The 12,943-nt window shown below is 41.8% G+C and overlaps 1 protein-coding gene and 1 non-coding gene across 2 annotated transcripts in view; both read right to left on the bottom strand.

The window, feature by feature from the left end:
• Window positions 1–12,943, bottom strand: part of Ccdc38 (coiled-coil domain containing 38) — a 62,790-nt gene that overhangs the window by 47,609 nt on the left and 2,238 nt on the right. Inside the window, 3 exon segments of the mRNA XM_029563106.1 lie at window positions 1,355–1,520; window positions 2,538–2,638; window positions 5,800–5,853. Coding sequence (XP_029418966.1) covers window positions 1,355–1,520; window positions 2,538–2,638; window positions 5,800–5,839 — 307 coding nt within the window. The 5' untranslated portion in view covers window positions 5,840–5,853.
• Window positions 8,584–8,651, bottom strand: LOC115070189. The gene has a single exon (XR_003849388.1). It is a non-coding gene; the product is annotated as a small nucleolar RNA SNORD2 (small nucleolar RNA).

Here is a 12,943-nt window from a genome sequence, read left to right as displayed (position 1 = left end):
ATCAAGTGTCTTATTCTATCACTCTCTGCCTTATTCCCTTGAGACAGGGTCTCTCTTTGAACCTGAAGCTAGGCTAGTGACAGCAAACCCCCATGTCTCCTGTCTCCACTCCTATCCCTAGGCACTGGGATTACAGGACCTCATGTGACCATGCCCAGAGTTTTACTTACCAGTTGAACCATTTTCCCTGCCCTACTCAAAATTATTTTCTAAAAATATTTATTATTTTTATGTATATGAGTCTATTGCCTGCATGTATGTAAGTGCACCTGTGCCGTGCAATACCCACGGAGGTCAGGAGAGGGCATTGGATCCCCTGGAACTGGAGTTATGGGCAGTTGTTAGGTGCCATGTGGGTGCTGGGATTCGAACCCAGGTATTCTGCAATTCAGTGTTCTTAACAGCTGAGCCATCTCTCCAGCCCCCCTGCAAGATCTTCCAAATCACTGAAAATGGCTTGCTTTTTCTACATAAAACATTGAACTCAAAGTCTTCTTCTGAGTAGTTCAATATTAGTCCCTTAAGCTTCATTAGCCTCTAATGACTTTTATTTGTAGGGACTTCTTGATCTGTAATGCACAGGAAATGCTTGTGACATTTCCAGTAACCAGATTGCTCTTTTTAAATATTTTATTATTTTTTAATTTTTATGTATATGAGTGTTTTGCCTGCATGTAGGTAGGTGTGCCTATGTCATACAATGCCCAAGGAGGTCAGAAGAGGGTGTCAGATTCTCTGGATTTGGAGTTACACACAGTTGTTAGCTGCCATGTGAGTACTGGGAATCAAACCTGGGTCCTCTGCAAGAGCAGACAGTGTTCTTAACTACAGAGCCATCTCTCCAGTCCCAAGATTACTCTTTCTCATAGAGCAATTATTATCATCTTTAACTATCTACCATGTCATCTTCCATGGTCATTAAACCAGGTATGTTTTTGCAAAGACACGTAAACTATTCTGTCCCATTATGTTCCTGATGCTGGGTATCTGACTTACATGGCCTGGACAATTAAAGCTTCTCTATCCTTAGAAAGTGTCTTTATTTCCACATCTAAAACAATATGGACCACCAGGACCAGTGCTTTTACATTTCCCACCTTTGCAAACTTCAACATTATTCTTTTGGCATTGACTCCCTTCCTTCCCCAAAGCGAGGAAAGTAAACGGTAATCCTCTTGGAAAAGTGTTTTCTTATTTAAGATGCTTCCTCCTCATTCTCAACTCCCATTTATAAAGATCTTCCCACCATTATGACAGTATAAATTCTTTCTTATCTCCAGAAAATCCCCAAAACCCGACTTTAATAGCAAATATTCAAAACAATGTTTTTAAATGTAGAAGAATATTGACTTACCTTTTGTCAGTCTAAGGATAAGCACGGGATCTAGCCCCAGATTTTCATATGATCCAGTACCTGGCTCAGAGTAAAAAGCTAGCTGGCTCAGGTGTGAACGACTCTTCATTCGAGATGAAAAAGTAGTCTTTTGGTAGACTTTCATACTACGGCTTATGATTTTTTCCTGCCCAATGTGAAAAAGTTTAAAAGAATTCTTAATACGCTAAGGTAACATGTCAAAATAGCAATCATACCTAATCAAAACTGCCATCCATAGCAAACAAGCAGCTTCGCCTTGAAGGAATGTGCATAGCTCTCTCTTCCTTGCTATATGTAAATGAGCAAAAATGTTTTAAAACTCAAAGCCATATTAAACCATATCTCACAAATATGAGAGAGGAAAATGCCCTTCAGGTTCTATTTCCACATTCCTGTCTTGTCCCAAAGGCAGCCAAAAGAGAGAAATCCTGAGGGTTGGTTGTATGGAACTGAAAGCTTGAGAGGAAGTGGTGAATATCCATGGTAGATATTAAAAAATCAGGCTTCTCATTTGTTTCTTTTTCTCTTGATTTAACTGTGGGTTAAGTTCAACACACATACACAACATGGGCAGAAAACCACCCCCACACAGATAAATCCTCTCTTCAGTGGTTCTAGATGTTTATTCATTAGATTTAGGACTAAGAAGTTTATACTCAATTACATCTTGGAAGAAAGAATGTGAATCTCTCTCTCTCTCTCTCTCTCTCTCTCTCTCTCTCTCTCTCTCTCCTCACCAACTGAGGTGGTACACGCTTTTCTGTTTCCTTTACATGCCTCTGATTCTATGTTTTGTCAGCTCTTAAGTGTCACTTGTGGTAAATGGACTATTATTTTGTCCTTGGTCAATGACGTATGACACCTCAGCTATGCAAGCTAGATCCAAATGGAAAATGTGGCTATTAGATTGAAGTGGGGTGCGTCATAACTCATACTGGATGTGATAGGGTGTCCGCCTTCCCCACTAGGTGGCGATCTTAGATGGTCCCTGCTTCTCTCTGTCTTGTGTTCACACTGTCTCCCCAGAACAGTGCAGAACACACATACTACATACCATCAATATCTGATACCATGTCTTAACCCATAAAAGTTATTAAGAATTATGACAAAGATCACATGAGCCTAGCCTTTATTTGGACTGTGAGTCTTAATAAAACCTTACCTTTCTCTGTGCAGCCATTTCATTTTCTTTGAAAAGAAAGAGATCTTTGAAAAAGACCTTGTAAGGCCTTTCCTTTTTTATTTCACCATCTTTTACTTTATCTGAAAGAAAGGAAAGAAAGGGGGGGAGGAAAAGCGAGAGAAAAATTGTTATTCTTCCTTTATTGATCAGAACAATAAGGCTCCCATCAGCTGGGGTAGAGGAGTGGGATGCAGGGGTCTCTGAAGAGGTGGGGTGCAGATGGGAAGTAGAGGCAGGAAGATGAGAAATTCAAGGTCATCCTTGGCTACATATCTAGTTTGTCATCAGCCTGGGCTACCTGAGAACTTGTCTCAAAACAAACAAGAAACAATAGACAAAACAAAAAGTCCTGGGATCTTGGAGTAGACACCTTGGATCAAAGGGACAGAATGCCTGAGGACACATCCCACCCCCCCACATGCTCCCTCCTGGGTCTTTTATCCATCTTTACTTCACAAAAAGTCTGGAAATCTAGCAGGTAGAGACCTGTGAAGACTCACCCTGGCTCCACCCAGGCCTTGGGGGGTTGGATTTTCTGTTTCTGAATCCCTGGCCACTTGTGGAGAGCTTTTTTCTCAGGGTGAATGTGTGTTTGTATGAGAATTTTCATCTTTCAATAAGTTTGTTTGCCTGTTGCTCTCTGCTGGTCTGAGATTTTTCTTGCTTTTTAATTCTTTAGCTGACTGAGAAAATGAACCCTATCTCTAGATACTGCCCATCCTGTTCAGGTAATAGATGGACACCAGATATCCCATGGGGTCACTGGTATCCTCCAGAGGGGGGTCATTGTCATGCTGGGTATCTCCCACCCACCCCTTTCCCCCTCTAGTCTCCTGTAAGGACAGAGGCTGTTGCGTTGAAGGCAGACCATAAGTCTGTGATCCTTAACCTTAATTACTTTGGTGAAGACCCTTTTAAAAATAGGTTCTCTTCTCATTTTCAGGTTCTGGGTTGACTGATCTTTGGAGGGGTCTATTCTACCCCATACAGCACCATACACCCACAGTGTGCGTCAGACTCCAGTCTTAGCCAAAGTCTCTTTCCTGTGCTCCTTCTACAGGCTGTAGAGCAAGGTGACACTAGGCCCAAGCTCCAGCATGCTGCTTTGGCATCCCAGCTGTGGTGGTTTGAATGAAAATGTCCCTCATAGGCTCCAAGTGTTTGGACATTTTTGTCCCCAGATGATGGCACTGTTTTGGGAGGCTTTAGAAGGTGTGGCTATCCTGGAAGAAGCACATTACTGGGGGTGGGCTTAGAGAGTTCTTAAGCCTTGCCAGATCTCCAGTTGCTCTCTTGCTTTCTGTGCCTGCATGATGATGTGAGAGCTTAGCCTCTGCTGCTCCTGCTCCAGCCACCTCCAGCTACCTTGCCTCCTTGCCATGATGGACTGTAATTCCCCTGGAACTGTAAGCTCAAATAAATTCTGCCTTCTATAAATTGCTTGGGTCAGTGTTTCTATCATAGCAACAGAAAAGTGACTAATACACCAGCCATTAGCTGAACCCTGGCTACTTCCCACTCCATGTACAGTCTTCTCTGAAGATCTGTATTGTGGCTAATGACAACCTTTCTATCACAGCCTCACTGCTAATTTCCTGTGGCCACTGTGACATCACCACAAAACTCTTGGCGTGAAATGATTCGGGTTTACTATTTTATACTTAGAGGTCAGAGTGTGAAATGAGTCTTCTAACAACATAGGGTTGTGCTTCTTGGCTCGTGGCGCTTTCCTCCATCTTTAGCGTGCATCACTCCAGATTCTGTTTCCCTCGTCCATGCCTTTCCTGTCTAAGACACACCTGCCTTCCTTTTATGCAGACTTTTGGATTACCCCAAGCCCACCAGATTATCCTATCTCAAACTCCTTAAGATTATTTTTTATCATGTTTTGGAATGTATTCAGAGGCTCTGGGAAATGGAATGTACATCTCTTTGGGAACTATTGTTCTGTCTATGATACACAGACTCACTTTCTTCTTAGCCTTGCACTTTACTGGCATTCTATTTGCCTGGAGCTAATTCACTCATCCAACAAATACCTATGAAGAGCCTCTGCTGTGTGGCAGGCAGTTATTGGCACCATTATTGTCCAGTGAACAAAACAAGGATGCCTGTCCTTGAGGACCTGACATTGAGCTAAGGTGGTAGAGGGAGTGGTAACAGACAATAAAAAATAACACAATAAGTAAGCAATCTTATAATATACGGTTGACAAAGTTCTGTGGGAAAAAACAAAGTGGGATGCAGAGTAGTTGGGGCACACAACCTTAAGTGGAATGGATGGATGGAGTCCATTGATAAAGTGACTTATCTGTGGAAGAGCAGTTCTGAATGTTGTAACAGTCAGCACAAAGGCCCCAAGGCGGGTTAAAGAAAGGAGGCAGAGGAGGGAGGGGGACAGAGGGCAAGAGAGAGGCAAATGAGCTAATGTCTTGTGGGCATTATAGAAGATGTTGAAGAATTGTTAGAGGACTTTGGCTAGAGAAGTGACGTGGTTTCAATACTTTGTGGGTGGATGAAAATCGACGAGGGGTAGGAGAGAGACGAAGGGCTAAAACCAAATTGGCTCAACCAATGTTGGTACAGGGGGAGATGGGGAGAGGTGGTTGGACAGCCAAAAGAATCCTACAATGGATTGCTCATGGAGTGTTTTCCTGAAGCGTTCATTTTCTTTGTCTCCCTTCCTCCCTTCCTCCTTCCCTTCCTCCCCTCCTTACTTTCTCTCCCTCTCTGAGAGAAAAGAAACTTTTTCACATTGAAGGCAGTGCTGTTTTCTATTTCGGTTACTTGTAATCAAGCTTGTTAATTCTAAACAATTCCAACAAGGATTCCAACAAAGAACAGCCTACCGAATGCAGCGACTGGAATAAACTCTGGCTCTTAGCCCACTGTTAAGTCTTTGCCAAATTTCTAAGTGAAAAATACGGTGATTTTTTTGTGTATCAATGCACTGGAATTGCCTGTCTGTTTATAAAGAAGCAGGAGGATCAAGGGAGAAGATGGTAAAGAACAGAGGACAGATGTCGACAGAGCTTAGCTTTTCGTGGCAGGCCAGGAGACACTCTAGCACATTAGGTAACCACGACAATTTAATGTACCCTCAATGTAACAGAACCTTCTCAGCTGGGATTTATAAGCTCTTTCATGTCATGCTGACCTGTAACTCTCTTCCTTACCTCCTATTCACTATGAGCCTAATCATACCAAGCACAAAACAAGAACACATTGACTGTTTCTTTACCTCCAGAATTCATCGACATCTGCAAAAACTGGGATGACATTTTGTCTCCTGGTCCTGTCCAAACAAAAGAAGAAAGAAATGCACTTTTAAAAATTCTGTACACAGGACATATGCTCAACACACAACATATACCTCTAAGAAAAATTTTAAAAACTACACACAGGGGCTAGAGACATGGCTCAGCATTAAGAAAACTGGCTGCTTTTGCAGAGAACCTGAGAGTTTGGTTCCCAGAACCTGTATTGGATAGCTCATAACTGTCTGTAGCTCCAGGGTTTCAGAAGCCCCCTCTGGCCTCTGTGGTCACCTTCAGAGAGAGAGAGAGAGAGAGAGAGAGAGAGAGAGAGAGAGAGAGGAATAAAATAAATCAGGGTTGGAGAGATGGCTCGGTGGTTAAGAGCACGGCTGCTCTTGCAGAGGACCTAGGTTTGATTCCTAGCACGCATATGGTGGCTAGCAACCCTCTGTAACTCCAATTCCAGGGGAATTTGACACCATTTTCTGACCTCCATGGGCATCGCACAACACAGGTGCCCTTACATACATGCAAACAATACAGTCATACACATAAAATAAAAAATAAAATAAATCTTTTTTAAAAATCTGCATACATTGCATAAATTCAACTGTCAGTGAATTGACAACAGCCTTTCTGACTTTTAGAGTAGTTACCACACAAGCTCCTGAATCCAGTTCACCCAGTAATTCCAGTTCTAGGAATTTATTTCCCAGAAAACAGTCATCCACAAGATCAAAATGTATGTGCAGTGGTGTTCATCCAGTGCCATTTAATAAGTGTGTAGTTGAGTGACTAACTATAGTATTACCCATAAACTAAATTGTCATGCGATCCTTTCAAACGACATTATAGTCATTCTTTACTTGGTGACCACTTATTAGTGTAAATGAACATAAACAAAAAAAGGCAGTCTTGAGGCTGGAGAGATGGCTCAGCAGTTAAGAGCATTGACTGCTCTTGCAGAGGACCCTGGTTTGGTTCCCAGCACCTACTTGGCAGATAAGAACAGTTCATAACTCCAGTTTCAGGGGCTCCAATGCCTTCTTCTGACTTCTGTGGACATTGCATGACACAGGTGCACTTGCATACATGCAGGCAATACACTCATACACATGAAGTAAAGATAATAAATAAAATATTTTCTAAGAAAATAGGGTAGGGTGGGATGTGGTGGTGCACACCTTTAATCCCGGCACTTGGGAGGCAGAGGCAGGCAGATCTCTGTGAGATTAAGATCAGCCTGGTTTACTTAGTGAGTTCCAGGCCAGCAGGGGCTCAATAAATAAATAAATAAATAATAAAATAAATTGAAAAGTGGGATAGGCTAGATGACTCAATGAATAAAGACAATTGACACCAAGCCTAGTGGCCTGATTTGGATTCCCAGGAATCACATGGTAGATGGGGATAATTGACCCCTACAGTTTTCCTCTAACCTCCACGCATGTACTGTGGCATGCACACACATACATGTGCACACATACACTAAATAAATAAATAAATGTAATACAGATATTTCAAAAGAGTAGGAATGGTGTAGATAAAGAAGTCTGCATGGGGAATCTGTGTTTGAAGAACTAGTCAACAAACCTTACAAGTGCCTGTCCCAAACTCACCTCAGTCTCCTTTCACTCTGATCAGTTCAGGACTAGTGCTACGTGATAAGAGACCTACCTCAGCTGTAAAATTTAAAGACTTGCCAAAAAAATGAAAACAAGCAAAATCCTGAGAAAACAACTCAATTTTCAAGATAAATAGCATGTTAATGTAATACTTCTTAAAATTCCAAATTAATACAGGAAAATGATGACAAATGTTACAGTTTTAAGTTTTTTTTTAAAAAAGAGTTATTTTATTTTTAAGTATGTGTGTATGTATATATATCTGTGTGTGGGTTTGTGCACATAAGTGCAGTATCCATGGAGGCCAGAAGAGGGCATTGGATCCCCTGGAACTTGAGCTACAGGTGGTTGTGAGCTGCCTGGCTTAACTGTTGAGATACCTCTCCAGTCCCAGTAATTTTAATCTGAAAAGTTCCTGAAAGTCCCAGGCATCAAAAGCCTCCAGTGTGGCACTACTGAGAAGTGGAGGAATGTCCCTATTGACACACCTGTGAGAAGAAGGCTCCCTCCTCTCTCTCTCTCTCTGCATCTGGGCTTGGTTCCCAGCACCCACATGGCAGCTAACAACCATTCCTAACTTCAGTTCCAGGAGATAGAGATCTGATGCCTTCTTCTGACATCCACAGGCACTATACACACAGGTATACTTACATACATGGAGGAAATACACTCGTACACATAAAATAAAAATAAATAATTAAAAATTAAAACAAAACACAAAATCTTTACTCTTTGTAAGTTGATTGTCTTCGGTGTTTTTTTTTTTTTTAAATATTTTATTACTTTTATTTTATGTGTATGAGTGTATTGCCTGCATGTATGTAAATGCACCTATGTCATGCACTGCCTGCAGAGGTCAGAAGAGGGCGTTGGATCCCCTGGAAATGGAGATCCCTGAGAACAGCCAATGCTCTTAATTCTGAGTTATCTCACCAGCCCTTTAGGTGTTTTTCCCTTTTTTTTTTTTTTTTAAAAATAGAAGTATTTTTATTGCATTTTTTGGTGGATTTGATACAATACATCCTAATCATATTTAGCCCCCCTTCCCTATCTGCATCCCCCATAGCCTGCCCACAGGATTTCATGCATTTTGTCATATATGGTAAGGCCTATTGAGTCAAGTCTGTGTACTCAGATGTTCTATGGTGATCAGCAAGAGTATTCTCTTCACTTCAGGTCAGTCCTGAAAGATGATTGCCATCATTTCATGTAAGACTGTTTTTCAATAGGTGTTTTCTTGTAGTGATGGAAAGTGGACTCATACAATGAACAAACAATCAAAAATTTAAATACAGTAGCGTTGTGGATCTGCACTTATGTGATGTGAGACTTAGTGCTCACTTGATATTTTGCTCATGGATGTTTTTACATTAATGTTTATTTGTTGAAATTGTAAATTAAAATATTGCTTATTTTGATTACTTAGTTTTTGCCTTCCCATGAAACGTTGTGTTGGAGGCCAGTGCCTCCCTTGCCTCACCCCAGTCCTTGCCCTAGTTTTTGTTATTGTCATTGTTTTGAGAGAGAAAGTGTTTCCCTGTAGACCCAGCTTGCTTGGAATTCGCTATGTAGACAGTCTGGCCTCAAACACTCACAGATCCACCTACCTCTGCCTCCTGAGTAAGGGGATTAAAGGTGTGCACCACCACTCCCAGCATTGGTCTCTATATTTTTGGAATATCATTCAGATTTCTCAGTGAGCTCATGTAATCTTCACAATGGGAAAAATTATAAAGACAAATGTACTCACAACAGGAGCAATGGGTCAACATATCCTACTTTGGTTTGCCCACTTAAATTTATGCTACAGCAATGCCAGAGTCATGTTTAATGGCTAACCACCCAGAAACACAACAGCAGGTGATTAAGAACACGGAGTGAATTTGAAGTACACAAGTGTCATCTCAAATCTTGATTTATATTTACAAATGTGTGAGTACATTTATTTAACAGTTAAAAAATATTTATTGAGTATGTACTATGTGCCAGGTACTATCTAGGTGTGGGAGGCAGGGCAATATAGAAATAAGACAAAAGAAAATCAGTAAAACATCATGGAGTCTATGTTTTAATTCCTTAGCATTTCTGAACTTGAAGTGAACACCATTAAGTAGGGATAATAATTCCAACTCTTCAGGCTTTATTTTTTAAACATTGTTTTACATTTGTGTGTGTGTGTGTGTGTGTGTGTGTGTGTGTGTGTGTGTGTGCCACAGCCCACCAGTGGAGGATAGAAGACAACCTGTGGGAGCTAGTTCTCTCCTTCCACTATGTCTGCCCCAGGGATTGAACTCAGGTCATCAGGTTTGGTGGCAAGTACCCTCAGCCAGTGAACCATCTTGTTGGACCTCCTCAGGTTTTCCTGAGGAGCCAATGAAGCAATGGATTTAAACCACCAAGCAGGATGGAGAGTGGGTGCTAACACTTACCAATTAACAAATGATTTTACTTCCAGTGATGTAAAAGCAGCCACAGGAAAGAAATTACATGAACATTTATGAGAAAACAATCAAAACTGTAACATTGATATAATTTTTTTTCAAATTACTGAAAGCATTTTCCATAAGTAAAATTCTCATTCTAAGAGTAGAAAAGAAGATATGGAAAGTGGAAAACTGACGACAAACTGATAGTTTGATAAGTATTTGAAATGTGGGTAGCTAATACTAAAGACCAACAGAAAGCATAAGTACATTCTGCACTCATCCTCACCCCCAAGTCGACTTGTGTCCTTACTATACTTTCCTCCTTTGTTTTTTCTGTTTCTCTAAGTTCACCTTCTTCCTCTTTTCTATTGATACAAAAAAGTGTGTCCGAGGCAGAGGCAGGCAAATCTCTGTGAGTTCGAGGCCGACCTGGTCTACATAGTGAGTTCCAGGGCTACAGGGAGACCCTGTCTCAAAAAGACAAAAAAAAAAAAAAAAAAAAAAAAAAAAAAAAAAAAAGTGTGTCTGCATGAGCATGTTTATCAACAGATTCTGGCACATTTTTATTCAAAGAAAAGCTGGATGTTCCTGTTCTCCTCAGACAACTGCTGACAGATTTCTGCTTTTGTTCCACCGCCCTGCCACTCATAGGTCATGTAAAGGGAGTCAGCAGTCTCTGAGTCTTACCCATCTATCTTTCCACATGTGTTCCTCTCCCTAACAACTAGTGAGGATACAGGAGAAGCACAGGAAGGTAGAAGAGAACCAGCTGGTCCCAATCAGGAAGATCAGTGTGGAAGAAAACAGCATGGTTGCTGAACAAAAGCTCTGTAGCAAAGAAAACAAATTGTATCATACAGCAAATGCTTGAAAATTCATGTCTTCAAAACACATTTACATCAAACTTCCAATGGATGAGAAAGATCAAAGAGCTCAGAAACACCAGCGATTTAAAACTGCAGTGTGACTGTGAGTCATCATGTCTAAGGTGGCACAGTAGCAGTGACTAAGAGCATGAAGTCTCTTTATGCTCCATAACTCTGACTTTAATTTCCCCACTTTCGAAAAGGGATAAGGACAGTGGCCCACCCTGTGGGGTTCACAGTTAAGTTAATCTGCCTTTTGGCAGCTGCATAGTAAGACCCAGGTACATGTAAGCTCATGGAGAAGAGTGATCTAAGAAGGGAAGGTGCCTGGTGTGTTTGAGGAATGGGAAGGAAGCCAGTGATACTCAGGTGCTTCAAGAAAAACCAAGCTCTCGACTGCAAAGGCTCAGCAGGTCATTTACCTAGAGACAGAGAATCTTCTAGTGAATCAGCCTGACCTTAAAGGAACCATAAAGAGGGACTGGAATCACACAGAAAATTGTTAGGGGGCTATAGTCATTGGGAAGTGTCCTAGTTTGTTCTTCATTGCTGTGAAAAAATACGCTGACCACTACCAACTTGGGGAGGAAAGGGTTTATTTAGCTTGCATATCCCAGGTTCATCTGGGAGCCCAAGGTAGGAACTCAGGGCAGGAACCTGGAGGCAGGAGCTGGAGCACAGGCCATGGAGGAACACTGCTTACTGGCTTGCTCCCTTAGCCCCTGCTCAGCCTGCTTTCTTATGCAACACAGGCCCACCTGCTCAGGGGTGGCACCACCCACAGTGGGCTGGGCCCTCCACATCACTCATCAAGAAGATGCCCTTCAGACATGGCCACAGGCCAGTCCAATAGAGGCAATTTCCTGATTGAGGCTCCCTCAACCCAGGTGTGTCAAGTTAGGGTTAGGGTTAGGGTTAGAGTTAGGGTTAGGGTTAGGGTTAGGGTTAGGGCTGCAATGTCAGTACAAATCTAGGGGGCTTGGATCACCTGGGTGTAGAGTCTTCACTTTTCAAACTCAAGGGAAGATTATCAGTGTTTTATAAGGTACACTCCTAAAGTTCTAGACTAATTCTAAATAAAATTAGCAGTAGCAGTGTCTACAGACACTACTGGAAGCAGTTTGTGTTCAACTTTCATAATATCATGCCTACAACCTAGTGAAAATGAATTTCCAGATTCCCCAATGTGAGATTTTTTTAAAAAAGTGTGACTCATCCATGTAAGGATCTAGACCTATTATTTCACACCCAATGCCTTTCCAGTTTTCTCTCCACCTCCTCCCACCCACTTTGGATAAATACTAAAAGGAAAAGCTGTGAACTGTGGCCTTGAATGGTGTAGATACAACTGAGTCAGCAATCTGTTGTTTACCTGGAACCCCAGGACCACTGGGTCCTTGGACTGATCCATGGCCAGACTGCCTCTTGTAGTTTGGTCAGAAGCAGCACAAGATGATGAAATGTCTTTCAGCTTGACCTTTACTGCCCTGCTGGCGCCAAGCTTGCTGTTTTGTGTGGACCTTTCTGTTGACATTTCTGATTGCTTCTTTGGCAAACTGAAAACATAACTAGAGGTCAAGTGGAAGGAAGGACAGTGGAAGGGAGTCCTCATGTGAGTCAGGTGTAGTGAGGAGAGCTTTGTAACAGGGATGCTCGTTAGTACTAAGGTTTTTTGGTGAGCTAAAAAAAAAAATCTATGTGTTATGTGTATGTCTGCGTGGGTACGTTCACATAAATGTAGTGCTGTCAGAGGCCAGAAGATGGTGCCAGATCCCCTAGAGCCACAGCTCCAGGCAATTGTGAGCTGTCCAGTGTAGGTACTGGGAACTGAACTTGGGTCCTCTGGAAAAGCAGTCTACCCCCTTAAACTGCTGGACTCAGCTTTTTTTTTTTTTTGGTTCTTAAGCTTCGTGTTTCTGTAAACCCTTGGTGTGTAGGTTCTTCTCAGATAATGCCTGCCTGGATGGTTCATGAGACAGATGGTTCATGAGATGCATTCAACCTACTCACAGACATAAATGCTCAAGAAAAAAAGAATATAATTTCTTTTTCCACTTCCCAAGAATGTTAAGTTTTTTAAAAAGATATGTATCTTGGGGCTGGAGAGATGGCTCAGCAGTTAAGAACACTGGTTATTCTTGCAGAAGACCTGGGTTTGAATCCCAGCACCCACATGGCAGCTAACAACTGTCCATAACACCTCCAGTTCCA

The sequence above is a fragment of the Nannospalax galili genome, unplaced genomic scaffold (assembly GCF_000622305.1).
Source record: "Nannospalax galili isolate Female #2095 unplaced genomic scaffold, S.galili_v1.0 scaffold734, whole genome shotgun sequence".
NCBI classification, from domain to species: domain Eukaryota; kingdom Metazoa; phylum Chordata; class Mammalia; order Rodentia; family Spalacidae; genus Nannospalax; species Nannospalax galili.
This window is presented reverse-complemented; position numbering and strand designations above follow the sequence as displayed.